Source organism: Monodon monoceros, unplaced genomic scaffold, assembly GCF_005190385.1.
Source record: "Monodon monoceros isolate NGI ecotype Baffin Bay Population unplaced genomic scaffold, NGI_Narwhal_1 Super_Scaffold_21, whole genome shotgun sequence".
In the NCBI taxonomy this organism is placed as follows: Eukaryota; Metazoa; Chordata; class Mammalia; order Artiodactyla; family Monodontidae; genus Monodon; species Monodon monoceros.
The window spans coordinates 172,088,766-172,116,487 of NW_021703778.1; the positions used below are offsets into that span (position 1 = coordinate 172,088,766).

At 60.0% G+C, this 27,722-nt stretch overlaps 1 protein-coding gene across 4 annotated transcripts in view; it reads left to right on the forward strand.

Annotated features, from left to right (window-relative positions):
* The first annotated feature begins 8,379 nt into the window (after positions 1–8,379).
* Positions 8,380–27,722, forward strand: part of TNFAIP2 (TNF alpha induced protein 2) — a 31,488-nt gene continuing 12,145 nt past the window's right edge. Inside the window, exons 1-13 of one of the 4 annotated variants that reach the window (XR_003796019.1) lie at positions 8,380–8,394; positions 11,191–11,545; positions 11,853–12,486; positions 14,643–14,757; positions 14,913–15,035; positions 15,199–15,299; positions 15,916–16,014; positions 16,605–16,728; positions 17,566–17,688; positions 17,892–18,047; positions 18,236–18,357; positions 19,891–20,786; positions 22,632–22,638. Coding sequence is in view for 3 of the 4 variants with exons in the window: in XM_029239047.1 (XP_029094880.1) it covers positions 11,206–11,545; positions 11,853–12,486; positions 14,643–14,757; positions 14,913–15,035; positions 15,199–15,299; positions 15,916–16,014; positions 16,605–16,728; positions 17,566–17,688; positions 17,892–18,047; positions 18,236–18,357; positions 19,891–20,032 (2,079 nt within the window). In the remaining variant the exon portion in view is untranslated. Of the gene's footprint in view, positions 8,395–11,190; positions 11,546–11,852; positions 12,487–14,642; positions 14,758–14,912; positions 15,036–15,198; positions 15,300–15,915; positions 16,015–16,604; positions 16,729–17,565; positions 17,689–17,891; positions 18,048–18,235; positions 18,358–19,890; positions 21,815–22,631; positions 22,639–27,722 lie in introns of those variants that run through there. The other 3 variants (XM_029239048.1, XM_029239049.1, XM_029239047.1) reach the window with 3 other exon arrangements.

Sequence of the window (27,722 nt, forward strand, 5' to 3'; positions counted from 1 at the left end):
TTTAGGCTGAGACCCAGGCCCAGAGACAGGAAGTCAAGGCTTTCCCGGCAGGAGCCTCCATGCCCGGTGGGTATGTGTGCCCTGTGGATGTGCCTGTGAGCCCAGAAGAGTCTGGGGGCTGGGGTCAGCTTCCCAAGGCCAAGCTGGGGTGAGCAGGAAGCCAGACGGCAGCTTCTATGGGGGTGCAGCCAGGGAGGCTGCAGACTGGAGGGAGGGCTGAGGCCAGGGGACCCAGGGCTGGCTCAGGTCCAGGGCTCTGGCCATTGGCTGTTCTGCCCCGGGCTTGGGGGCTGTGCTCAGGACCCCCCTGCCCACCAGGTCCCATGAGGCCTTGCGAAGGGCCAGAGTGCTTCCGTGGCCATCCTGTTGTCCAGGCCAAGCATGGGGGGAGGGGGCTGGCTCTCAGAGCTTCTTCCGGACTTGTGAACCATGTTGACTGGCTGATAAGGAAACGTGTGTGCTTGTGTGCATGTGTGTGTATTCACATGTGTGTGCGTTCCTGGAATGTGCCAGCCCCTGTCAGTGCCCGGGCCTTGCCTGGTGTCTGTGTCCCCCTGTGCAGCAGGACATCCTGTTTGCCCCTAGATCTTGGGTCCTGGGCCCTACCTCTGACCCCTGGTCGCACCTCTGCCTGGCCACTCCCTCCCCCCGCACGGCCCCCTACTCCTCCCGCTTCGGCTCAGCTTGGCTTCCCCCAGTGCCCATGTTTCCTGGGGCTCCTTCATGGACTGAGGGTCACGTCTGGTCTCTGGCCCTGAGCCTGTGGGTCCTTGATGAGGCTGGAGGGCAGTGAAAGGGTGTGGGGGCCGCCTGCCCAAGGCAGGGTGCTCGGGTCCGAGGACAGGATGAACCCAGCCTAATTACCCAAGGACAGCCTGGGGTGACAGGAGGGACCTGGGTGTCCCCCCCTAGCTCCACCTGGACTTGTGCCCTCTGTGGCCCTTCGCCCATGCTTGAGTGTGTTCAGGTCTCAGCACTGCCCTCCCACAGCTGGTGACCTGTGCCCTTTCCCCTCTGAGGCTTGGTCTCCTTATCTGCGATGTGGAAGGGAGCGCCCAGTAGGTGAGGGAACTCAGGGGTAGATGACACCGGCCAAAGAGACCCGGCACCAAGGGCTTGCTGCGAGGGGCAGTCATCGTGTCACCTCCGTGCCTACACGGCCTCTCCCTCTTCCTTCCTTGCCTGGTGACCCCGGCCCCTTCCTTCCAGGCCCTGGACCACATGGGGCCCCTAGACACAGGGGCAGCACCCTCAGCGGCTAGGATGTGGTCCTGGCGGGGCCCCTCAGCACTGCCCTGGCGGGGAGAGGAGCTGCGGGGTCCCCGGGGCCACTCTCCGTCCCCTCCCTTCCTTTGCTACCCCTGAGTCCCTTAGGCAACTCCAGCAGGTCAGAGGCCCCGCCCACCAAGGTCAGTGTCTGCCCACTGTCCATCCTCGGCCCAGGGGGAGGAGATGGGACGGTCCTTCCCCAGCCAGTCGGTGCAGAACACTGGGCAGTGGGCCTGTGCCAGGCACTGCGATCAGATGATCGGAGGGGGCTGCTGACGAGGGCTGAGCCACAGAGCTCCAGGTCTGGGGGAATCAGGCCCTCTGGGTGACAGCGCAGGGCCCTTTTTGGCGGAGTTGCTGGGAGCCGTCACACCCCCGTGGCTGAGTGCCTCTAGGGACTCAGGGCAGCCTCCCTGGGCCCCTGCTCTAGTGAAATGCTTGCAGCGGACTGATACTTCGACAGGTCACACCCACCTCTGGGTCCACTCCTCTCCTGGGACCCATGGGGTCATTACAAAACCCTTCATCCTTCCAGGGATTCCCATCCTCTGGGTGCACATACACCCACCCGCTCATTAGCGGCTTTTAAAATGCATTTGTTGGGACTTCCCTGGTGGTCCAGTGGCTGACTCCGCACTCCCAATGCAGGGTGCCCGGGTTCGATCCCTGGTCAGGGAACTAGACCCCACAGGCATGCTGCAACTAAGAGTCCACATGCCGCAACTAAAGATCCCATGTGCCACAGCTAAGGCCCGACCCGGTGCAGCCGAATGTTTAATAAATAAATGAATGTTTAAAAAAATAAAAATAATAAAATGCATTTGTTAAATGTTTTCTTTTTTTTTTTTTTTTGCGGTACGCGGGCCTCTCACTGTTGTGGCCTCTCCCGTTGCAGAGCACAGGCTCCGGACGCGCAGGCTCAGCGGCCATGGCTCACGGGCCCAGCCGCTCCGCGGCATGTGGAATCTCCCCGGACCGGCGCACGAACCCGTGTCCCCTGCATCGGCAGGCGGACCCTCAACCACTGCGCCACCAGGGAAGCCCAAATGTTTTCATTTTTAACCTTAATGTTTTAGTGATACATTCACATAGCTCAAAATTAAAAAGGTACAAAAAGGATATACAGTGAACGTCTCCTTATTCCCATCTCCCTGTGTCCTTCCCCAGAAACAATGAGGGCTCCTTATAGGACCCTTGAGTTTGTAAGAAGCAATATACATGGCTATACACATGGATATATACACGGATAGTGGGCTGTATACACGGAACATCCATGGGATAGTGACATTTCAGGCATTGGTGAAGCACCTGCTTTTGCTGGAGGGAGTTGTGTTGGGGGGACGGCAGTCTTTCCTGAGCCCTGTGAAAGCAGACGGTAGAGAACCTAACGCTCTTAGGTTGATAGGCTCCCCAAATATTGGACTCTTAGCATGCGGGAAGGAGGAATGCTGTGCAAAGTCCCGCTGTTTCTGGGGTGCGCTGTGTGCTGGCTCTGCACAGTGATTCATGACCTTCCTCCTTCCTAAGGATTCGGCGCGGGGGTTAAGAATTAACCTCTTATTTTATAATAACTTTAAATGGAGTATAATCTGGAAAAATATCGAATCACCACGTTGTAACCTAAAACTAATATAATATTGTAAATCAACTATACTTCAATTAAAAGAAAAAGAATTAGCCTCTGGATTCAGACCTCTCTGGGCTGGGGTCCCAGCTCTGCACCTTCCTAGCTGTGTGACTTTGGGCAGTTACTCCACCTCTCTGGGCTCTATCTCCTGGTGTAAAATTGGGAGCATTACAGGAGAAAATGCTGATGTGCTGGATAAGGGCCTGGCCTGGGGTTTGCACTCCCTCCGAGTAGCAGTTCCTGTTATTTATATGCACTCTCTCCTTGGAGCCTTCCCTGGCAACCCCCTGAGCAAGTGTCTGCTCCATTTCCAGAAGGGATTGGGAGGTCCCAAAGGGTGAAGCAATGTGCCTAAAAACACAGATGTGGGAATTCCCTGGTGGTCCAGTGGTTTCACTGCCAAGGGCCGGGGTTCCATCCTTGGTTGGGGAACTAAGATCCCACAAGCCGAGGCGTGGCCAAAAAACAAAAACAAAAAAACACAGATGTAAGTGGTGGAGTGCCCCAGGGTCCAAGTGGTCCCATGCCCGAGCCCCACCATCATGCCTTCCTTCTCCAAAGTCCAGGAGGGCAGAGCTCCCTGGTATCGGATGAGGAGGCATTCCAACACCCGGATTTGAGGAACTGGTGGGCCCTGTGGCGGTTTGGGGCAGGCTCCCCTGCTCCCCTTCAGCCTTGGCGGGCTCTACACAGCACTGGGATTCCCACCAGAGCTCCTGCCACGTGACCTGCCTCTGTCACTGGGTGGGACTTTATGAGGAGTAAGGCTGTTTTCCTGGAAATGATGCCGTCTAGGAGAAGGGCCCGCAGGCTGCTGGACCCGGGCAGCCCCGGGTCTGAAGGGCTAGGAGGTGAAGTTGGCCATCTTGCATCACCACTGAAAGCCATTGTGAAAAGCCAGGCCCACTTAGGAAACAGGCCAGGTCACTGGGGCTGGCACGGAAATTCCCTGATGCCCTGGAAGGGCATCCCTCCAGGGGGCCCTCCTGCATTACACTCCTTAGAAGGCCACTGGGGTTAGGGTCCTGCTGCCCAATGGGCCCTGCTTTCTCCCGAGTGGTCCCACCTCCAGCACGGGAAGTGGGCCAGGCTCATCGAGCACCAGAGGAAGCCTTTCCTCCTCAGGCCTCATTTTCCCCATCTGCCAAACACAGAAAGGAGTGTGAGGTCTAACTTCCTCCTGGGAGGAAGGGAGGGGCTGTTATCAAGTAGACGGCTGCCTGGGGGTTGGGGGGCACTGCCTGTCGGGGTACGCCTGTTCTGATGGGTGCCCCCCTGGGAGGGGCTGGCCTGGGAGGGTGGTGCCTGGTCAGCTGTCCTGGCCATTCCATGGTCCTCAGCGGGGTCAGGAGACTCTGGCCGAGGTCAGGTGCAGCTGCCAATGACCCTGAGCAAGTGACTTCCCCTTTGGGGAAGGCTGGGTGGCAGCAGAGATGCCAGCCTGAAGGCCTCAGCTTTTGCATTCACTTACCCCTCCAGGACTCAGTTTCCTCACCTGTCAACAGAGGATCCAATGGCTCTGCCCAGCGCTCTTAGTGAGTGGGACATCCCCAGGAAACAAGAGGCTCCAGGAAGGGTCCCAGGTCAGGTGACCGCCTGAGAAGTGAAGGGAGAAGCAGCGCCGTGAGAGCCAGGGCTGGGGCAGTGGGAAGTGCAAGTCATCTCACAGAGGGAAGTTGGCAGGGCCGTGAGGAGGAGTCCACCGGCGGTCAGCACCGCCCTGCCAGCCAGGTCCTCCTGGTGCCCCCTGGCTCCAGTCCCATCCCCCCGCCGGCTTTTGCACCTGCTGAGCCCTGTGCCAGAACGGGCTCCCTCTGCCTCCCACCCTTCTTCCAGGGAGCTTCGGGAGGGGGAAAGGAGGGAGGACATTAAACACACACCGCCTGCATTATTCTCTGGTTGGGCTGCCGGGACTGGGTCAGCCCCTCCTGCTGCCCCACAGGGTGAGGGTGAAGACTCAGTTAATTGACTGGACAAGGTCGTGAAAGAGATTGGGAAATCTTTTTTTTTTTTTTCCAAAGATGAAAAAGGAGTAGAGGGCAGTAAAAGCTCCCATTTGTGCATCGAAGCTTCCTAGCCCAGCAGTCAGTCCTTCCTTGTGTCTGACTTAAATGCATCAAGCTGTATTTCAGTTGATCAACATTAGGGGATAAGTAATACAGCACAACGCTTACTGTGTGGCTTCCAGCTCCACCGCTGACCACCACGCGACTGGAACTATCTGTGCCTCGATTTCCTCATCTGTGAAAAGGGGATAATTAAGGAGTACCCATTTCATAAGATTGATGAAATCAGTTAGTGCATGCAAAGCACTTAGAACAGAGCTTGGCACCTGTTGACAAATGTCAGCTGTCGACCCGTGCTCAGAGCAGCATTACTCACGACAGCCAATAGGCAGCAGCAACCCAAGCGTCCATGGACAGATGAAAAGATAAACAATGAAACATTATTCAAGCTTAAGAAGGAAGGACATTCTGACACACACCACAACATGGATGAACCTTGATGACATTATGTGAAGTTACATAAGCCGGTTACCAAAGGACAGTTACCATCCTTTTGATTCCACTTATATGATCTACTTAGAATAGTCAAGTTTATAGAGATGGAAAGTAGAATGGTGGGTGCCAGGCTAGTGGGAAGGTGACGAGGGGGAGTTAGTGTTTAATGAGTACGGAGCTTCAGTTTTGCAAAGTGAAAAAATTCTGGAGGTGGATGGTGGTGACGGTTGCATAACAATGTATGACATCATGCCACTGAACTATATATTTTAAATGGTCAAAATGGTACATTTGGTTATGTGTATTTTACCACAATTAAAAAAAAAAGTCATCTGTCATTTCCAAGAGGAGGGAAGGCACGTGTCCTGGGCCTCCCAAGCCCTGAGTTGCATGCAAGGAGCTGACTACAGCTCCTGGACAGGTGCTGGCACGCTTGACTTCTGGGCTGGCCTGAAGGATCTACTGCCAGTCCGCTCCTGCGTGCTGCCCTCCCTGCCAGGTGGAACTGGCCTGCAGCCCCCCCACCCATCGCCTGGGGAGGTGGGGGATGGGAGAGCAGCTGGCCGGGGACACTCTCAACAAGCATCTAATGCTCATTTCCTGCTGAGGGTGCAATTCTTGGCTGGCCTTTGGCTCCTTCTGGAAGTGTGGTCTCCTGGGGACAGTCTCCTCATCTGTCAAGAGGGGGTTAGAATAGCTCCTGTCCTATGGGCCCCACTGGCAGTCACACCCCTTGGCCCTTTATGCAGCCCTATTTTCAGAGGATTTCCCTTGAGTTGGGGGTTTCACGTATGTGATGCTTGGCCCTCATGCCTGAACTCAGGGAAAGAAGTGCCTGGTGCAGCCACAGGAGGGGTGGGCAGCTTTTCCTACCCCCTAGCCGCAGCCTGGAGCTCAGTGAGGCCATGGAGAGGGAGCGCAGGTGTCATGGCAGCTGGGGACGAGGGTGGCTGCCCAGCATCTGCCTGGTGAAGCATCCTTCCTGTCCCTGAAGACCAGGGTCTGGAGCGCTGAGGGGATGGTGGGGTCTTTGAGCCTGACACTGTCCCCTCCCCCCATTACCCAGAGCACTTTGGATTCTCCAGCGATTTCCCAATCTGTTTGGGGTTAGAAGAAGAAGCCTGGTGGGAAGGCATGGGGATTGTGCAATGAGGCCACAGCAGGCAGCCACGGAGGCACTGGGCCAGGACCCCTTGCTTCTTGCCCTTGTCACCCTGTCTGGCTGGATGAACTTGCGGGGAGAGGGGTTCTGGCCTTTAGTCTCCCCATCTATGCACTGGGAGCAGCTGGAATGACCCTCCCTGTCAAGGGGCACTGTGACCAGTTGGTTCAGATCTGAAAAATGTCACCCCTGCGGCTACAGGGAGAGAAGGGGTGGAGCCCTTCTTACTGCAGCCCCCCCTTCCCACCCCCCACCCCCCGAGGGACAGGATCGATGTCCAAGCCCAAAACTGACCCTTCGCCACCATTCCTAAGGAGGAAGAGGAAGTTCTCAGTTCCAAAGGGCACCCCCATCTCCCCCCTGCCTTGCCCACTTGGCCAGGCCTCCCAGCCTGCAGAGATATGTGCCCAGTTCCCAGGGGGAGCAGGGAACCAGTGGGGAGGGGGAGGGGTGGCAAACAAAAGGGAGGGAGGAGCAGAGGCTCTATTAAGAAGCAAAAAGGAAGCTGGTGCCCAGGCGGGAAATTCCTGAGCCACAGGGTCCTTTCCAGAGGGCAGGAATTCCTAAGATGTGAAACGGGGAAGAGGTACTCTTCACCAGCAGCCCTCCGGCCCTTTGACAGAAAAACAGGGCTTAGATAGGGAAACGGAGGCCCAGAAAGGGATGTGACCTGCTCAAGGCCACGCTGAGTGCGGACAAAGCTGGGCTGAGTGAGACTCAAGCCTGAGCTGTCGGGGTCCCCATCTGGTGCCTTTAGGAGCCTGTCCTGGCCCAGCGCCGGTCCCAGGAAGGGAAAGTGTTTCAGTGGGAGTCCTACAGGCCTGCGTGTGGGTTCCGACCACCGACCACCATTTACTGCCTGTGTGCCCTCGAGCAAGTCACTCACTTCCCCCCCCCCCCCGGCCCCCACTCGGCACGCGGGCCTCTCACTGTTGTGGCCTCTCCCGTTGCGGAGCACAGGCTCCGGACGCGCAGGCTCAGCGGCCATGGCTCACGGGTGCAGCCGCTCCGCGGCATGTGGGATCTTCCCGGACCGGGGCACGAACCCGTGTCCCCTGCATCGGCAGGCGGACTCTCAACCACTGCGCCACCAGGGAAGCCAAGTCACTCACTTTTGTGAGCCATTTCTCCGTTTTAAGCAGGACTCGATGGTGACAGCGTATGCAAGGCACCAGCGTAGGTGCTTTGTCCATGGCTGACCACCCCCCGATCCCTTAGGGAGGCTCCTCCATGAAGGCCCCCTCCCATGGCTCTCTGCGGCCACAGTGATACTCAGAGGGGGAACACTCTCTCCAGAGGGAGTGATTCTCCGCGCGGCTAACCTCCGAGGGAGTCAGGTGGGACTGTCCCCAGCACCCCGCGGGGGGAAGGGGACTCCCCACAGTTGGGCTGAGCTGGGGTGGGTGCTGGATCTGTGACGCGCGAAAGTGGTCCTGAGCGCGGGGGCCCCTCCCAGCCAGCCAATCGGAAGCCGTCGTCGGACAACGGGTCAGCGCCAGACCCACTCCGTCCGCCTTGGGTGCCGGTCCCGCGCCCGACACAGCCTGGCGACGCTTGGCCAGCCCAGTCACCCCGTCCGGGCTGGTGGGAGGTCGTGACCCTTTCCCCCGCTCCCCTGCTAAGCAGGCCCAGCACCGCCTGGGGGCGACGCGCGACACCGGACACGGGGACACAGGCAGCCCCCGCCACGCTGTGCTTTGGCCTTCGCCCGCGGGTTTTCCGCGGAGGCGGCGGGCGGGGCGGGCGGGGCGAGCGGGCCCAGCGCGGGCGGAGTCTGCGTCTATTTCAGGCGGCGCCCGGCTCAGCCCAGACAGCGGCGGCCCGGCCCGGACACAGTAAGTGACCTCCGCCCGCGGTGCGTCCGTCCCCAACCTCTCCGCGCGGCTGCCCGGCCGCCCCGACCCCGAGTCTCCGGCCCCATCCCACGAGGGAGCGGCCGGCGCGACGGAGGGGACCAAGGGGGCGGGACGGAGCCCAGGTCTCTGGCAGCCCCTCTTCTAGGGAAACTGAGGCCCCCGGGCTGAGCTGCTGCGTCAGGGTGCAGAGGGTCCGGCTTAGATGCTCCCAGCGGAGGACTGTGTCCCGCAAAAAGCATCAGGGAGAGGCTGTGGGGAAAGGCGCCGGGTGTCCCTTTGGCGGTAGGAAGCGGGACCTATAGGCACGGAGGAGCTAGGCACAGGGACCAGGGAGGCTTGGGTGGACCTCAGCCCTGACCCGGAAAGGAGAGTGAGGGTGTGTGTGCCTGAGGAGAAGCTGGGGGAGCTGGGAGGACCTGAGGGGTGCCACTGTTGGGCCACAGGCTGTGGCCACAGGGTATGACTCAGAGCACTCCCCTTCCTGTCTCAGTGTGCCCAGCCGCGAGCCTGGCCTTAAAGGATCCCTCTCCTGCCCTCTTCTGCTGTATCCGGGCGCCAGGGTTAGCCTGACAGACACTGGGACACATGACGCAGACCCTTACTGAGGCCTGGCTAGGTGCCAGCATGTGTCTGAGTGGCTTCCTCACATCCTTTCAGCAGTACTGTGAGGTGGGGTCCTCATCCCCATTTCCCAGATGGGGAGACTAAGGCCTATGAAGGAAGGGTGAAGTCTGGTCCACACCCTAGTAGGTGGTACAGCTAAGCCCACAGTTGTTCTCTTTCTATTGCACCAGCTGCCTCAGAGTCAAGGCCTGGGACGTGGGCCAAGGGGGCTGCTGCAGGACCCTGAAGGGTGAGGAGAGTTTGTGCCACAGAGGCGAGGAGGCAGCGATGCCATGCGGGGACCTGCAGGAGCCAGGTCTGGAGGCTGGGTAGAGCCTAGCACGTGTGGGGATGGAGGAGGTGGGGGGCAGTGAGGACAGAGGTGAGGCCGGTGGGAGCACAGCGGGTCAGATGGCCCTCACCCTCACCCCAGCGGGGGGCAGAGGTGGGGCCTGGGGGCCCAGGGTGGCGCTGAGCAGCCCCAGCCAGCCAGCCAGACCAGCTCCTGTGGGTGCCTGGCATGAAAATGGGATGGATTAGGAGGGAAGCTGAGGCAAGGCCTTGCACCTGGGGACCCTGGCTTTGGGGCTCCCCAGAGTACTCCCTGCTTGGTTCTGGAGTGGAACTCTCAGGCCAAATGGCACAGGGGATGCAACGGAGATCCAGCAGGGTAGGACTCTGCCCAGGCACCTGCTGAAGCCAGTGGGAGTGTGAGAAACCCCGGCTTCCTGGCCACTGAGTGGCTCTGGTCAAGCCCGGGGGTTTGGGACGAGTCCCCGGGCGGATGCGAGAGGAGGCTGGGCCGATGGGGAGGCAGTAGGGGTTGTAGAAAGTCTGACAGGCCTAATCCCACCCCGCCTCCTGCCGCCTCAATTTCTCTCTCTGGATGATTGGATCACCCCATCTGCCTTGCAGGGCCGTTGCAGGGGCGAACTGAAGTCACTGTTTGTATGAGTCATGACTCGGTGTGTTTACTCTCCGGTGGTGGGGCAGGCACTGTGGTTATGGATCACCCCAGTTACCAGGGAGGCCCAGCCCTGCCCCGCTCCCTCCTTTGGGGTCAGCCATGTTCCCCTCCACCAGTCCTGGCCTGGCTTTCACAATGGTCAAGGCGCTGGGGAGGGTGCTGCCCCTCTGAATGCGGCTCGCGAGGTGTTGGGGGCCACGAGGCAGGGGTGCCCGGAGCCAGGTGATCTGAGTTCCAAGCCCAGGCTGTTGACCATTGGGACATTTTAAGCCCTTCTGAGCTAGCTGTGTGAGATGAGGAAAATAACACGCCTTCTGGAAGGGAGTGCGGAAGTGATGGGATGGGCACTCAGGAAGCGCCCAGAAAGTGGAAGCTTTTGTGACGATGATGTCACCCCATTTGTGGAGCTGGGAAGCTTGGGTTTCCAGTCCCAGTTGCCAGTTGCCGTGTGACCTCAGACAGCCCTGTGCCTCATTGGGCCCCTTGTCCCTATGGACATGGGAAAGACCCCCTGAAGTTTGAGGGGTCACTATGGTTTCTGTAGACTTGAGCCCCAAGGTCATATAGGGGTCAGGCCCTGCCTACCTTGTGGTCCCAGCCGGAGCAGCCGTGTTTCTGCTCAGAGCGTTCCTCTGTGACCCCAAAGCTGCACGAGTCAAGACAAGAACAGGCAAAATGGAGGACGGGGCTGGGGCTGGATTCCCGCCTCGGCCCCAGCCTCTGGTGCTCTGTGACTTTTCTGGACCTCGGTTCTCGCTCGGCGCCGTGGGACGGCGGCCCGTGGTCTGCCTGCTCCCCTGGGGTCTCGTGGAATCCGGGTGGTTCTCATGCACTGCAGTCCCTTCTCCCTGCCCAGAGGTGGTTCTCATGCACTGCAGTCCCTTCTCCCTGCCCAGAGGGTGGGCTGTCAAGGAAGGATTTGCCAAAACGAAGTGAAGGCCCCTTCTGTCTGGAATATGCCTCCCAACCCCAGCTTCCTCCCTGCCTCGGCAGTTCTCAGAGGGGCGGTGGGTCCTGAGGAACTGGTGTCTGGGGAGAGAGTTGAGTTGTTGGTGCCCATCTGGGCCAGGAGAAGGCCAGAGCCTGGTGGTCATACAGGTGAAAACACATCAACCTGGCTGTGTACCTGGACCGGGGAGCCGGGAGCCAGGCCCATCCCCTGGTGACCGCTGAGCCTTTCATTCCCTCGCCTTGCCAACCTGCAGGCCTGAGCCGGCGTGATGCTGAAGACGATGACCTTACAAGGCTTTACGGGCCAGCAGCCTGCGCCAGGGGCCCTTGACTTGCCCCGAAGCCCCCAGAAGTTGCCCTTCACCTCGGAGGCAGAGTCAGAAGCCTCCATGTCGGAGGCCTCCTCCGAGGACCTGGTGCCACCCCTGGAGGCCGACGAAGCCCCAGATAGGGATGAAGAAAAGGCTGCGAAGAAGAAGAAGTCGAAAGGCCTGGCCAACATGTTTAGCGTCTTCACCAAAGGGAGGAAGAAGAAGAGTCAGCCCAGCTCAGCAGAGACAGAGGGCGACTCTGAGTCCCAGTCCGTGCCGGCTGGCCGGCTGCCCACAGGTAGGCAGGGGCCCCAGGTCCCAGCCGGGCAGGGTCTGGGCAGGATCGGGGCTCACTGGAGTGGACGCCCCACTCACCCAGGACAGAGAGGGCAGGGAAGGTGGGCGCGGAGGTGTCTCCGTTGCCAGCTTCCCCTGCGCGCCCTGATCTCAGGGGCAGGGAGCGAGCGGAGGGGTCCTCGGTCCTGTCTGGGACGTCGACTCGCCCCTTCCGGCGCCTCACCTCACCTTTTGAGGTCTCGGCCCACGGGAGGTGACTGGTGGGTTTCGGGGCCCCGGGCCGCGCTAATGTCGGGTCCTGGCCGCAGTGGAGGAGCTCAAGGCCGACCTGGAGCACGGGCGGCTGGAGGCGGCGGGGCCGCTGCTGGCGCTGGAGCGGGAGCTGCAGGCGGCGATGGCGGCGGGCGGCATGAACGAGGAGGAGCTGCTGCGGCGCCAGAGCAAGGTGGAGGCGCTGTACGTGCTGCTGCGCGACCAGGTGCTCGGCCTGCTGCGCCGGCCGCTGGAGGTGGCGCCGGAGCGGCTGCGCCAGGCGCTGGCCGTGCTGGCCGAGCAGGAGCGCGAGGACCGCGCGGCGGCGGCGGCGGGGCCCAGGCCCTCGGCACTGGCGGCCACGCGGCCCCGGCGCTGGCTGCAGCTGTGGCGGCGCGGCGTGGCGCAGGCGGCCGAGGAGCGCCTGGGCCAGCGGCCGGCCGCGGCTGCCGAGGGCCGCACGGAGGCCGAGCGCGCCTTCCTGCACATGGGCCGCACCATGAAGGAGGACCTGGAGGCCGTGGTGGAGCGGCTGAAGCCGCTGTTCCCCGCCGAGTTCGCCGTGGTGGCGGCCTACGCCGAGAGCTACCACGAGCACTTCGCGGCGCAGCTGGCGGACTTGGCGCAGTTCGAGCTGAGCGAACGCGACACCTATGTGCTGCTGGTCTGGGTGCAGAACCTCTACCCCAAGTGAGCGGCTGGGCAGCCGGGCGCCCCGGTGCTGGGCGGGGCCCCAGGGGCAGGGAGGCCGCTCTGCAGGGGCTGTCACCGCATGCAGGGAGTTCCAGGTGGGAGAAGCACAGATGGGCTTGGACTCAAGGGGGCAGGGCCTGGGCTGGGTCTGCTTTGCACTTGGAGTCCTTAGTCTCTTGGGCCTCGGCCCCATTCCACAGTTGGGGAAACTGAGGCACAGAGAATGGCAGGGACTTCATCATTCATTCATGAGTTCCCAGTCTGGGGAGGACATGAAGTAGCGCCCATCCAGAGCAGGAAGGGGTGTGGCAGGGGAGCCCAGAGGAGGGGGCCCTGACCTCGCCTGGGTCAGCCCAGGAAGCCAGCTCAGAAGAGATGGCGCAGACTTCTACCTGCCACAGGAGTCTGCTGCTCTGGGGCAGCTCACAGTCTAATAGAAGTCAGGCAGTCAGGCAGGGGAGGAAAGAGGAGGACAGGTCAGTAAGAGGGAGGGTGGTGTTCCCGGCAAAGGGAGTCATCTTCCAGGGCCTGAGGCTGAGCTGTGAAGCATTCTGGGAGCTGTGTGGAGCTCGTCAGTGTTTGGATTATCCAGCAGGCCCCTGGGGGCACTCCCAGGCAGGACAGGGAGCAGGGGCAGGGTGGGGCCGCTGGGCCTGTTGGAAAGATCCCCATTGTGCAGGGTCATTCAGTGAGGCCGCACAGAGCTGGGCTCTGGCCCCCGAGGCCTGGAGCCCCTCAGTTTGGAAGACTTGCTCTGCCGGTGAAGGATACCTGGTTACCAGCCGGGTACCGCCTCAGGCATCCCCTCATTTCCCCAGACCTCTGGTCGTTCACACAAGCTGGGTGGGGAGAGACTTACACTGCAGCGTGGAAATGACCAGGGCACGAGAGGCCAGGGGCTCCTATAGGGCCTGGCCCCGGCACCTAGTGTAAAGCCCACAGGAAGTCTGGAGGTGTAGCCCGTGTGAGCAATGTCCGAGCATCTCGGGGACACATCTGGGTGGCCAGTGGTCTCGGTTGGTACTGGTGGGTCAGCCTCACGGGGGCCGGAGGAAGGGCCGGTTGGGGAGTGGTGGGTGAGGAGTCGGCAGGGCATAGGGAAGTTGGCACAGGGCAGGGGTTGCGGGAGAGTCAGGGCGGCTCTGAACCTGTTCCTTCTTGCTTGTCCTGACTCACCAAGAAATGCCAGGCACTCACACTTCTCACCCTCAGCCTTCCTGTCCCAGTGACCCCAGGGGCTTTTAGCCTGGGACCCACTGGGGTCACTGCAGCAGGAAACTGAGGCCAGCCGGGCATGGAGCCCCGAGGGGGGGAGTCCAGGGTGGCTCCGTGGAGGCCTGTGTGGCCAGAAGTGCGGGGAGCAAAGGGACACAGCGCATCCAGGCTGGGGGAGGGGCAGAGAGGGCCATTCTTGAGCCTCCAGGCAGACCAAGGTCCCTGAGGAAGTGCCAGGGCTGGGCAGTCCCCAGGGGGGCTCTGGGACCCAACAGAGGTGCCACAGGGATGGGTGGATCTGCCTCCTCAGAGCAGTTCAGTGTGGTGCGGGAACAGCCCTTCCTGCTTGGACTGGCCCACCTCTGGGGGCAGCAGACCCGGCTGGGGGGGCGGGGGGAAGAGGGCACAGGGCTAGTGGGTGCCCAAGGCCAGCAGGGCTGGAGTGTGGTGGGGGATGGGTGAGAAGGAGGCAGAGGGTAAGGAGCTGTATCCTGTCTGTGAGAGCGGGGAGCCCTTAGAGCCGGGAGATCAGACCTGAGAGGTGGTACTGCCTGTTGGGTGGAGAAGGGATTGTTGGAGGTGAGGGCAGAAGCGGGGAGGCAGGGAGGGGGGTCCTGCAGTGAGCCAGGCGAGAGAGGGCGGTGGCTGGTCAGGGGGGTGCCTCTAGCCGTAGCTCGCGGCTCATCAGTCTCGGGGCAGTATTTTGGAGCAGAAGCAGATGGGGGTGAGAGTAAAGGAGGCACGACGGTTCCAGGGTTTGGGGCCTGGATCAGGCTGAGCAGGTGCAGGACCCACCACATGAGGTGGGGAAGCAGGGATGGGGTTCGGTGGAGGCAGGCAGTTGAGCTCTGGGCCTGCCAGAGGCTGAGGCCGAGGAGGAGGGCTCTTGCTGGAGGGGTGGCGTGAGCTTTCCTCATGCCAGCCCCCTCTGCCCACAGTGACGTCATCAACAGCCCCAAGCTGGCAGGCGAGCTGCAAGGAGTCAGGCTTGGGAGCCTCCTGTCCCCCAAGCAGATCCGGCTGCTGGAGGCCACGTTCCTCTCCAATCAGGTGGTGAGTCCAGCGCCAGCGCCAGCGCCAGGGCGGGGGCAAAGGAGGGGCGGGAAGGAAGCGGAGGGGCGGCCGGGGCAGACAGGACGTGGCAGGGAGCCTGACAGGCACATCCACGTGGGCTTCGCGCTCCCCTGACCAGCCCCTCTTCCCCCAAGGCCAGCGTGAAGGAGCTGATGGCCCGTGCCCTGGAGCTGGAGTCACAGCGCTGGACCCAGGATGTGGCTCCGCAGAGGCTGGACGGCCGCTGCCACAGTGAGCTGGCCATTGACGTCATCCAGGTAGCACGGCTGCCCCTCGTGCACGAGCGCACATCCTTGCGTGCAAACACACGCTCGCCCCTGAGCACAGTCCCTCTTTTCCATGTCTTACCGACCCCCACACCCGCCCCAGCCCCAGCCCTAGACCGGGTGGGCCCCTGCTCAGTTCACCTCACCCCTGCAGATCATCTCCCAGGGCCAGGCCAAGGCCGAGAGCATCACCCTTGACCTGGGCGCGCGGATGAAACACATGCTGCTGGTGGAGCTGGCTGCGTTCCTCAAGAGGTGGGTGACGGCCTGTGCGCACGCAGGAAGGGTCCCTGCGGCCACCCCTCTCAGCGCCCCGCCCCGTCCTCGTGCCCCAGGTGGGGATCCAAGCTAGATCAGTGCCCCTCCCTGCTCCTCGGGGGTCTGTCATTCTGAGCAGGCGTCCTCATCCCCCTGTACCACCCACCTGGGTGCTGAGAGCCTCAGGTAATCTGACCACCTGCTTTCGGCAAAGCTCCCAGCAGAGCAGCCCCCAGCTGCAAAGAAGATGCCCCGTGAGGGACTGAGACACTGGCCTCCGCATCCGGGGATGCTCCAGTCTGCACCCTCACGGTTCTCTTGGCTAGCTCCCTCCCCCTCCTCTGAGGACCCCTGCATGGCCCAGGCCTCCAGTCTTCCAGCTCTAGAGGGGGCCTGGGGGAAGGAGGGAGGCAGCAGAGCGGGGTGGACATCCTCTTCAGGAGCTCTGCAGGGGCCCTGGCCTCACTGGCCTGAGCACGTGAAGCCAGTTACAGGATGCTTCGGGGCTAGGGGCCCCTCCCTATGCTGTGGGGAGCCCATATGTAAACCCAGGGAGGCTGCTCCTGTCCCGGTGTTTGTGCTGGTCCCGCATGTTCCCTTTCGGTTTCACCAGCTACCAGCGTGCCTTTGATGAATTTCTGGAGAGGCGCAAACAGCTGAGAAATTACAGGGCCAATGTCATCGCCAACATCAACAACTGCCTCTCCTTCCGGTGAGGGCACTGGGTGGGGTTTGTGGGAGCCGGCATCACTGGGGCTGCCTGCCTGTGAGAGAGAGAGAGAGAGAGAGAGAGAGGGAGAGGGGGAGGCGGGGGGGAGGTGCCCGGGAGGGGGGGGGGGGGGGGGGGCAGCTTCAGCAGAGATGTTGAATTAAAACGAGCAGGTCCGAGCAGGTCTGTAAGGAAATGCCAGGGCCTGTGGCGCGGCAGCGGCAGCAGCAGCAGTGAACGTTTATCTAGTGCTGGTGGGTCAAGCACTCGCGCAACTGATTTACTTTATTTTATTTTATCCTTATGACAACCCTATTAGGTAGGTACAGTGATCACGTCCATTAAGCAGATGAGCAAAGTGAGGTGCTGTGGAGAGGCCCTCAGTTAGAAGAGGATGTGGTGTTACGTGTGTGCTGGGAGTGGGAAGGCTGGGCCTTGCCTCGGCAGCATGGGTGGGATGATGTGGACTTGCTCCCATGGGGAATGGGGAGCCAGAGAGGGTTCTAGAGGAATGGTTTAGGAAGATTAGCCTCAGGCTAACTGGCTCTCTGGGCAGGACTGGTGTGATCTCCCTGCCTCCCACGTCCTTCCAGGATGTTCGTGGACCAGAAGTGCCAGACACCACAGGACCTCCCGAGCCACCTGCTGAGCCCCCTGGATGAGCTCAAGAGTCATGGCGTTGATACCCTGCTCCAGAGCCTGTTTGGGGTCCTGAAGGTAGCCGGAGCCTCCCGCCGTGTGTCACATGCTGAGCCCAGTGCTGGGGGAGGGCGGGGAGGGCCTGGGAGGGGACTGGGCAGGGAGGGTGGCAGAAGCGAAGAGCTGGCACGTGGAAGGCGTGGTGTGAGGCCAGGTGAGGGGGCCATGGCGGGCCCTTGACCTCACTCCCAACGCTTCAGCCCCGGGGCTTGGCCTCAGAGGGCCGCCCAGGGCCCTCGGGTGCAGACAGGAAGCTTCAGTGCCCGTCCCCCGCTTAGACGCCCCAGACCCTCCTGCCCAGGCCCTGTCCCCGTGCCTAACTCCCAGCTGTGATGCTCAGAGCCTTTGGCAGCCGTCATCACGTCTGCTGTGGGCCAAGAAATCCACAGAAACCCTTTGGCGCCTTTAGCAGAGAATGAGGCAGGGGTCCCAGGAAACGAGGAGGAGGGACTCCCTGCCTGCCCTCCATGGGAACCCGCCCTGGCCTCAGTGCCCAGCAGCTGTGGGTGACCAGGCGGTGACCCTGGATGACTTGGCTGGCTCCTCACAGGCCCAGCCAAGCACAAGGCTTTGTTTATGCAGGAATTTATTTATTTAAGGAGGGCGGCCAGTGGAAAAGGCCTCAGGGCAGGCAGATGGCAGCTGGTCGGCCTGTGAGAAGGGTGTGCAGACCACGCCTCCAGTCCCTGCCTGTGAGCAGGGCCCGAGCGCTCTCTGGCTTCCCTGGGAGTCCTTAACGTCCCCGGCCCCTGTCCTGGACCCCGTGTGTCCGTGTGTGTCTGTGTGTGCATGTTTCTGCGGCTGGCCCTTCCTCTGCAGGGCGTGGCCAGACATACTGCTTCTTTCCTTTCACAGCCGCTGTTCAAGAGGTTCACACGGACCCGCTGGGCGGCCCCCGCGCAGACCCTGGAGGAAATTATCTCCGTGGTGGGTGAGAGGCTGCCTGAGTTCTCTGAACTGCAGGACTGTTTCCGGGAGGTAAGGGGGTGCTGAGCTGGTGGCAGGAGCCGGTGGGGGGGAGGGGGTGGTCTGGACATGCGCGCACACACACGCGCACACATACGGACGCGCTCCTTTGCTCTGGCATCCGCCCCTCCCTGGACCCTGGCTTCGAAGCCTCGAGGGAGGTGGTGAGTTCCCTGTGTGTTGGCTTACATGACCCTGCCCACTCGCCCACCCAGGAGCTCATGGAGGTTGTACACCTGCACCTGGTGAAGGAGTACATCGTCCACCTCAGCAAGCGGCGCCTGGTCCTCAAGACGGCAGAGCAGCAGCAGCAGCTGGCGGGGCACATCCTGGCCGACGCCGAGCTCATCCAGCGCTTCTGCACTCAGAACGTAAGCCCCCACCCGCCCCTCCCAGCTCCCACTCCCATAGGCTGCCCTCCTGCTCCAAGCTCTTCACGGGCCAGGACAGCCCCTCTGGGCCTCTCCAAACCCAATCAGGTCGGACCTGAGCCTCTCTGGGCCCCTGGGTGGCCTCCGGGGCAGGGACAGCCTCCCTCCAACCAGGCCTGTGCCTGCAGGGCTCCCCGGCAACCTGGCTGCATCGTGCCCTCCCCACGCTCGCAGAGATTATTCGCCTGCAAGACCCCAGTGCCATCAAGATCGAGGTGGCCACGTATGCCACCTGGTACCCTGACTTCAGGTGAGAACAGGGGCACCAGAGGACCTGGGCAGGTAGCATGACCCTGATGTACCCGACTGTGGTCAGGGCCTGGTGGAGCCAGAATGAGTCCCTCCAGGGTGGGTAGAGCTCAGATACCGTCCACCGTGATGCAGTCCCTTTGCTGAGTGCTGTGTACCGGCCACCATGCCCAGATCTTTACAGTGGCTGTTCACTCAGTCCTTACTGCCACCCTGTGAGGCTGACACTCTTCATCCCCATTTACAGATGAGACCTGGGGAGCTTAAGGAACGTGTCCAGGGTAACACAGCTAGTCAGTGGTAGAGCTAAGACGACAAAGCCAGGGGGTCTGGCTCCACAGCCCACATTCTTAGCCTTTATGATAACTGCCCCTCAGAGGGGAAACAGAGATCAGAGAGACCAGGGACCTGCTGGAGGCCATGGCAAGTCAGTAGTGAAGCTGGGGTCCACCACTCAGCCTAGGGGCCCTCAGGGGCGTGACCTGTGCCCTGGGTCCTAGTACCCCTGTTCCGGAGTGGAGGCTTAGCCCCTGGCTGCCTGAGGATCTGGTGAGTCAGGGAAATTGATTCTATGGTCTGGGTCCTCTAATGCTGTCAGACTGTTCCAGTTATGGGATATGAGTTGGACTGTCCCAGCGTAGCCTAGTCCAGCCACGGGCTGACCCAGTCCACCTACTCATCTACCCATCCCCTCACTTACACACTCACCCATCCGTCTCCGCACTCATACAAGCACCTAGTTACCCACCTGCTCCCCCATCTTCTATCCATCCATCTGGTGACCCGCCCATCGACTCATCTGTCCATCCGTTGACCCATCCACCCATCCACCCACCTATTCATCCACCCTTCCACCCATCCACCCTTCCACCCATCCACCCTTCCACCCATCCACCTATCCATCTATCCACCTGTCCACCTATCCATTCGTCCACTGATCTATCCATCCATCCATCCACCCATCCACCCATTCCACCAACAGTTACTGGTCTCCTACTAGGTACTGGTCTCCTTAGGCTCTGTTTCAGGCACCAGGATGCAATGAAGTACAAGACGGACAAGGTCTTCGTTCTCCCTCATGTTACTTACAGTCTGTTTAAGGTTAGCAACGATGAGGTGATCAGGCAAAGGAGTTCAATTGCGAGTTTTAAAGATTGTTTAACCAAGGTTGTGAACCACAGGAGGTGCTGACTTTAGAGATGGGAAAGCCTCTCAGGGGAGCTGACATTTTAGCTGAGAGCTAAAGGGTGAGATGAAGCGGGTTATCTCAAGAGCATGGGGAAGAGCACTCCAGGACGGACAGCCAGTGCAAAGGCCCCAGGTGGGCAGGAGCTTCGCGCGCTCTGGAGACGCACGGTGGCCAGCGCCGCAGGAGCTCAGTGGGCGAAGGAGCGTGTGTGGGGGGGTTGCTGCTCGTGGGCAGGGGCTTGGCTGCAGTGCCCTGTGGCTCCGCCCGGAGTCTGGGGAGCTGGGAGGGGGTGTGAGCAGGGGTGTTGGCGAGCGGGCTGGACTGACAGGATACTCTCTTTGCCAGCAAAGGCCACCTGAGTGCCATCCTGGCCATCAAGGGGAACCTGTCCAACAGTGAATTCAGGGGCATCCGGAGCATCCTGGACATCCACACGGGGGCGCGCGAGCCCTCTAAGTCCCTGTTTTCACTTATAAAGGTTGGTTAGCTACTTCCGCGGCCTGACCTGCTTGTGAGCTCATGGCGAGCGGCGGATGCCACCCCGTTCGGGGGCCGTTCAGACCAGCACCGGCTTCACAGCCCCACACGGCCTCTCACGGACGTCCTGCCTTCTGCTGCTGCTTCTGACCAGCCCTGGCCTAGGTGCAGGTCCCTGGGCCGCGGGAACTGGACAGGCCCTGGCTTGTTCACCCCTCCCGTGGCGGGGTGGGGGGAGCTATGGGGACCCAAGGAGGCCACACATGAGAAGCTCCCTGTAGATGACGGTGGATCTTGCACGCTCTGAAGGAGGGGCCAGGAGGGGGAGTGGCCAGGGGATGGAGCTCCAGGGTCACCGCCTGTCTGTGGGGTCCTTCCACAGGCTGCCTCCGAATTGCCCTCCTCAGCCTGGGTCTTGGCGCCTCCCCAGCTCCTGGGTGGCGGCCTGAGCGTCACCCCTTCTGCCTCCTCTGGTCCAGGGCTGTGCTGAGCTGGGCTCAGCCAGGGCGTGGAATGGAGGGCAGAACTGGAGGGAAAAAAGGGAAAGATGAGCTCTCATCTGGGACCTGGAAAGGGGCCTGTGGGGTCACATGGCAAGCTGGGGGCAGAGCTGGCATCAGGGCCCCTGCAGCTCAGCCCCTGACCCTTCTCTGCTTCCCCACGGGCTTCCCCTGAGGATGGGTCCAGGAGGGGCAAGGACCTCCTGGGTTTTCTCGGCCTCCGCCTTCCCCCACACAGAGACAGGCCCAGGGGTTTCTCCGCAGGTCCTCCCCGGAAGTCAGGCTGAGGTCTGGGCAGGGCAAGCTTGACCTCTGACTCCTCGGCCTCTGGATTAGTTTCCTGTTGCCACTTCAGCAAACTTCCACAAGCTCAGTAGTTTAAAACAAGAACTGTCTTTCGGTTGTGGAGGTCAGAAGTCTGACATGGGTCTAGTGGACTAAAGCCAAGGTGTCAGCCGGGCTGGTTCCGTCTGGATGCTCTGGAGGGCCATTTCCTTGCCTTTTCCAGTTTTTAGAGGCCGGCCTCCCCTGTTTCTTGGCTAGTGGCCCGCTTCTATCTCCAAAGCCAGCAAGGGCCGGTCGATCTCTTTTTCACATCTCAGCACCCCTCTCCTGCCTCCATCTTCCTTCCTTAAGGACCCCAGTGATGACCTTTGACCCACCCAGACAATGACCTTTGACCTACCCAGACAATCCAGGATCCGCTTCTGATGTTAAGTTCAGCTGATTAGCAGCCTGAATTCCACCTGACCCCTTAAGTCCTCTTTGCCTTGGACCGTGACGTAGTCACAGGTCCAGGGATGTGGACGTGGGCATCTTTGGAGGGGGGTATTATTTTGCCCACCACAGCCTCCACCCATCCCCTGCCCTGTGGGGTGCCTTGTCCTATCCCAGGAAAACATGGGTTCAGTTACCCTCCTCGGCCTCTGCTTACCCCAGAGGCTCTCGGCAGTCAGACTTAGGCACAACTCCACCTCGCCTGCGCCGCTGGGCACGCCGTGACAGGGTTTGCAGCCAGCTCTCGGGTTTGTGCTCCCTCTTTCCAGGTACTGTGGCCGGAAACTGGCCCGTGTAAGTGGTGCACAAAGGCCTTTGTACATTTGTAGGAGTTAGCATGTTTGATGTTATTATTATTATTTTTGATAGTACTGCTTTTGTATGTGTTTTTTTATAACATGATCTTAGTTTTATAGCTTGATATAAAGCTGATTTCAAAAGTGGCTGTGGAGTGATTTATTTTGGGAGCAAGGATGGGCCATCAGTGGCTTTCTCAGCCTCTTGGGGTCTGGCAGACCCTGTGCCCCCAGTTTCTGTGTCAAATCCCCAATGAGTCTGGCCCCCCAGCGCCTCCTACCCACTTCTTACCTGTGAGCGTGAGTTTTGGGGGGGTCTGCTGTGGGGCAAGGCCCATCACTTCGCCCTTCAGTTTCCTCACCTGTAAAGGGTGGTCATGACCCTATCCAGCCCCCCCACTGTCCTTTACTGAGGAAGGGGAGGCGGGGCCTCCAGACAATCTTTTCAGCTCCACGCATAGGGCCAGTGGGAACTGACTCTCATATTTCTGGAATTGACCTTGAAGGCTACAGCTGTGAACAGAGCTGACCCCAGCTGTCCTCTACATCCCCATCCTGGCCCAGGATTGGGGGAAGGGCAGAGTCCCTGGGAGGGAAAGGGGAACCTGGGTGAACACATTCCACAGAGCTGAGAGGGGCGCCCAAGGGAGCCAAGGGTGGGTGGAGTCTGGAGTCTGGCAGGAAAGGCCTGGATGGGGAGGGAAGGTCCTTTCAGATGAGATGGGGGTGGGATGGATCCACCAATTGGTGTTGTGCAAGGAGGGGAGGGGAGGGGACAGTGGTGACTGGGGACGCCCTGCGTTTGGGCTCCGAGTGCGGGGTCCTGGGCGCGTTGAGCCTGCAGTGCGGGGTGGGAGTGGCCGCGGGTTTCCCCTGGATCCTCCCGCAGAATCCGGGGTGAGGGATAAGAGGGAAGGGGGTGCACAGGGGGACGTGAAAGGAGCTGAGGACCAGATGGAAAGTTTTAGATCAATCCGGGCAGACATTAATGGACCAAAGAGGATGGATTTGGACTCAAAAGTGCTGGGGTGCTGAGTCCCCCAGTCTCACAGCAGCAGGGTGGGCCGGGGTCCGAGGAGAATAGAGGCAGCCAGAGGCAGGCACCCTGGGGTGGGGTTGGGGGGGCAGGGCCAGGTCAACTCCTGCTGGACCCAGCGCAGGAAGGGCCACCCCCGGCGGGGCAGGCGAAGGGCAATGAGAAGAGGACATGGCCGTCGCAGTTAGGGACACGTTGCTGTTCCTGTAGGAGGTGTAGAGATGTACGAGTTCCCGTCTGGGCCACCAGCTCGGGCCACCTACTTCAGTAACTTCCCGGTCGCCGCAGGAAAATTCCTTTCAGGGAAGGATTTGCCCCAGAGTTGGGGAGTGAGTGACTGGGCAGAGGGGACAGAGGACAGAGCCGGGGCAGGGGCCCCAAGACCCGGCTCCCCATCCAGGCTCCTGTGAACTGGAAGGGAGGCCACGGTGGATGGTGGGACAAACATGGGTGGGACCCTCCAGCCCTCGCCCCATCCCTGCTGGGGGCGGGGGCAGAGCTGGCCCGGGCCCTCCCTGAAGGGCTCACATTCCCGGGAGACCCGGAAAGAACAGGGAGCAAGTAAGTAAACAGTCCAGGCCCAAGTGCAGGGGGAGACGGGGAGGGGGTGATGCCGCAGTTACGGGCGGAGGGCCAGCTCTCACTGTGGCCATGGGGAGTGATCACTGAGGAGGGGACCATGCGTGGTGACCCATTTGCACAGACGGGAAAGGGGCGGGATGGGGACAGCCTGGCCACGCCAGGAGGTGGGAACTGGAAGGGGCTCAGGTTTTAGGGAAAGAAAGAGCTCAAGGGCGGGGGTGGCCGAGAGTGGGCAGTGGAGCGAGACACCCCCAGAGAAGCAGGCGGGGATCCGGGGGCCTTCGCTGGGGCTGGGAGTTGGGATTCACTCCAGCTGTAGAGGAAAAGCACTGGAGGGCTTGGAAGAGGCCATTTGCTGTGATGTGTGACTGGGAAAGGCCTTGCTGGCTGCTGCAGGGAGAGTGGGGGGCAGCGGGGAGGCCAGGAGAGCCCTTAAGGGGTGCTGGGGTGCCTGGGGAGAGACAGCTTGGTCTGTGAGCCCTGTGATTGGAGGGAGATGAGCCTGGCTAGGGGCAGGATGAGGGAGAAGAGCCATCACCATCCCAGCCGGGGACCTGGGGGCCTCTTCACAGCCAGGGGAGGCCTGGGAGGAGACAGGAGATCCCTGGGGGAGAAATCTGGGGAGTTAAGTTTGAAAGATGTGCAGAAAGCGAGGGCGGCTCATTAGACTGTCCAAACCTCAAGCGTATGGGTGACAACAGTGTCTGGCAAGGCTGACGGCCACCAGGCGTTCTCCTCACTGCTCTGGGAGTGTGATTTCACAGCCCCTGTGGAGGGCCATTCAATAAGATCAGTGAAGCCCACAAATACTCCTGTGAACCAGCCATCCCGCTTGTAGAAATGAATCTTATCAACACTCCAACATCCATGCAAAACGACACAGGGATCAGGACAGTCGCTTCCACTGTAGCAGGAAAATATTGGAAACTCCCTGCATGTCCATCAGTAGACACTGGGGAAATATTTGCAGTGCGCCCAGACAGTGGAGTACCATTCGGCCAGAAAAGAAAATGGGGAAGTTCTCTTGGTTCTGATTTGAAAATTGTCCCAACATATAATGTTGAGGAAAAAAGCACAACGCAGAACAGCTGGTGGTGTTCCGCCATCGAAAAAAACAAAAGTAGGAAAAGATAGACATTCGTGTCTGCCTGTGTGTGCATTAAGGCAGCCTGGAAGAACACACCAGGAACTAAGCATGGTTGTTGGTGAGTGCGTGCGCACAAGTGCGTGTGCAGGGCTGGCGGGGGAGAAGGAGAGGAGGGGAGGGGGAGGGGGAGGGGAAGGGGAGGGAGACAGCAGTTGGGGAGGAGATATTCCACTGTGTCCTGTTTTAATTTTTTCATTATCGAGCCATGTGAACGTGTTATACATGTTATAATCTAATATTTCATTGAGATGCTGGAGGTCCCAGGAGAGAGGAGACTTGGGACTCTCTGGTGTGGGATCATCCGGCGAAGCCGAGGGTCCCTGAAGTGGGGTCATCAGCCTGAGATTTTCTCCAGCCAAGCTCAGTGCTCAGGTGCCAGCCTGGAGTCGCAGAGTTGGGTTTAACCGAGAACATGGTTTGGGTCAGGCGATCACACCAAGGGGTGAGCAGAGCTGAGGTGTGAGGGGTTCCCCCAGGAGAGGTTAGAGCAGGGGACCTGGGGTCTCAGCTGGCAGGAGGCTGGTGGGCGTGTGAGATGAGGAGGGGCTGTGAAATGGTGCTGGGTCAGAAGATGGGGTCCCAGGGGGCTGGGGTGCTGTTGCAGGGGTGAGTTGGTAGGTGTGGGGATAGGAGGACCGTTGAGGTCGTGTTCCTGCTGCGGTTACCGGTGAAGACACAGCAGGGGTGAGGCTCCGAGACAGCGTGGCTGACGTTGCGGGGAGCCGAGGGCTCCAGGAACCGGGAGGAAGATGTGGATGCTGACCACGTGGTGGAGGGGGCAGCGGGCAGGGGCTGACGTTCCCTGAGAATGCCAGGGAGAGACCCAGAGGTGAGCAGACCACAGCAACATCGAGGGAAGTGGAGATGGCTTGCCTGCGGCGTAAGTGGGCACGGACCAGGCTCAGCCCCTGGCTTCTGCCCATCATTGCAGGGCGGTAAACAGTCCTTGGATTTGGTGGATGGATCAGGCTTGTGCTGGAGCCTCACCTGGGAGGGCTGCGTGGGGGTGACCCCAGGAAGGAGGGAGCCTTCCAGGTGGGCGCCACACATGCTGAACCTGCATTAAGGACTGCGGTGAATCAGGCGGACTGCGCTCCTGTACGGACAGTTATTTCCCTGCAGAGACACCCTGAGGGCCTGGGACAGGGTGGGGTCAGGGAATGCAGGGATGGTCAGCTAAGATCTCCACTACTGTGACTCTGCTTCTGGTGGATGGGGGGATGGTCCGATGGTTTAGGGCTGACCCCGAGGCTGGACCCACAGCCTCTCTTGTCCGGATGGCCCTGGGCCCTCAACTGTGGAAGTTTCTGGGTTGGGGAGGATGGCTGGGGCAGCTGGGGCCTCTCATCTCCCATGAGGCTGGCCTGAGCTTGTTCACACAATGGTGGGAAGGCTCCTGCAGCAATAGAGGGCAGCCTGGTGCACAAGCACTTCTTCTTTTTTTATTACTATTTTAAAAATTGAAATATAGTTGATTTATAATGTTGTGCTGGACTTCCCTGGTGGCGCAGTGGTTAAGAGTCCGCCTGCCAGCTCAGGACACACGGGTTCAAGCCCTGGTCCAGGAAGATCCCACATGCCGCAGAGACACTAAGCCCGTGTGCCACAACTACTGAGCCTGCGCTCTAGAGCCCGCGAGCCACAACTACTGAAGCCCGCGCGCCTAGAGCCTGTGCTCCGCAACAAGAGAAGCCACCACAATGAGAAGCCCGCGCACCACAACGAAGAGTAGCCCCCGCTCGCCGCAACTAGAGAAAGCCCGCATGCAGCAACGAAGACCCAATGCAGCCAAACATAAATTAATTAATTAAAAAAAAAAAATGTGTGGCCAATGTCTGCGGCACAGCAAAATGACTCAGTTATACACCTATATATTTACATTCTTTTTTATATTCTTCCATTATGGTTTATCGCAGGTTATTGAGTATAGTGCCCTGTGTTATACAAAAGATAGAAATTCTCAACCATGAATTCTATTTTGTCTTTTTTTACAAAATTTTTTTGGCTGCACCACTCAGCCTGCAGGATCTTAGTTCCCCAACCAGGGATTGAACCTGCGCCCCCTGCAGTGGAAGCGCGGAGTCTTAACCACTGGGAAGGCCCCACTTTTTCTGCTTGCGTCACATATGCTAAGGTCCCAGTGGTCAAAGGCAGTCACATGACCAGGTCCAGATTCAAGGGCTGGAGAAACCGGCTCCCTTTTGATGGGAGAAGCTGAATGCTGTGGCCATTTTCCCCTACAATCTACCCTCTGACTACAATTATTATATTCCTCCCTCATGAAAAATATATTCACCCCCGTCCCAAGATCTCCCGGAGTCTCATACTCTCATGGATCAGGCTGTCTGTTTGTGATCCTGTGAACGTAGATGGGCTTCTCCAGTACAGCTCCTTGGGTGGAGCAACTCCTGACCCAGAGTCTTGTGAACTATAAAGACTAGTTAGACTTTATACACGCAACACAGAGGAGAGGATGACGTCAGTTAGCAATGCCACGCGAAAAAGGAGGGGCCGGAGGCAACTCTGAAGGCCAGCCTCTGTGTGCTGCCCGACCCCCTATTCCGGGAGAGGGTGGCTATTCCCTGGGGTGCCCTTGAGTATCCATCCTTCTCCCCAGCTCTGGACTCCACCATCTCTTCTCCACTCGTGGCTCTGCCCTCTAAGCATCCCTCGGCCATAACAATGGCCCACGCTTGTAGCTGAGCACCTTTCTGGTCTTTGCGTCATTCAGGGTCCAGTCAAGAGGTGGAAAGCACACAGTAATTGGAACAGGAAGCATTTAAAGCAGGACGGCAGCAGGGCATTGGAGTGACAGGGACTGGCTACTAAGCGTGAGGAGAACTCTCACAGTGCAGGCGCTCAGCCCCTGCTGAGGGCTGAGGCACAGTTCCAAGGAAGGAGCAAATCTGGAAGCGTCCCCTCACCTCCACACCGGCACTGGGACTGGACTCAGGCCTCAGTGGGGAGGATGCAGCCCCGGTGAAGTTCAGCGAGGTGCTGTGCCTGTAGAACTTGCTGGAAAGTCACTCCCTGGGATGGCAGGTGAGCCGTGCACCGGCAGGTGCCGTGCTCAGAGCTGGCTGCAAGGCCACCTCAGGAGGTGGCGGAGGAGGCAGTCCACACAGAGTTGTGCCAGGTGGCAGCCAACAAACACTTTGAACCAGAAGACCCCTTCGCACTTCACTGTCCCTCCAGCGCCCTCTACTGACGAAGCTTAGCACTCTGCAAGGGAGAAAATTCCAGAATCCCCAAGCAGGGCAATGTAGGAGGAGTTTGGAGCTGGGGGCTGGGCGGGCAGTAGATTGCCCACGGGCAATCAGCTTCCAGACGCACCTTCTGCGCATACTTAACCTTCCATAAAC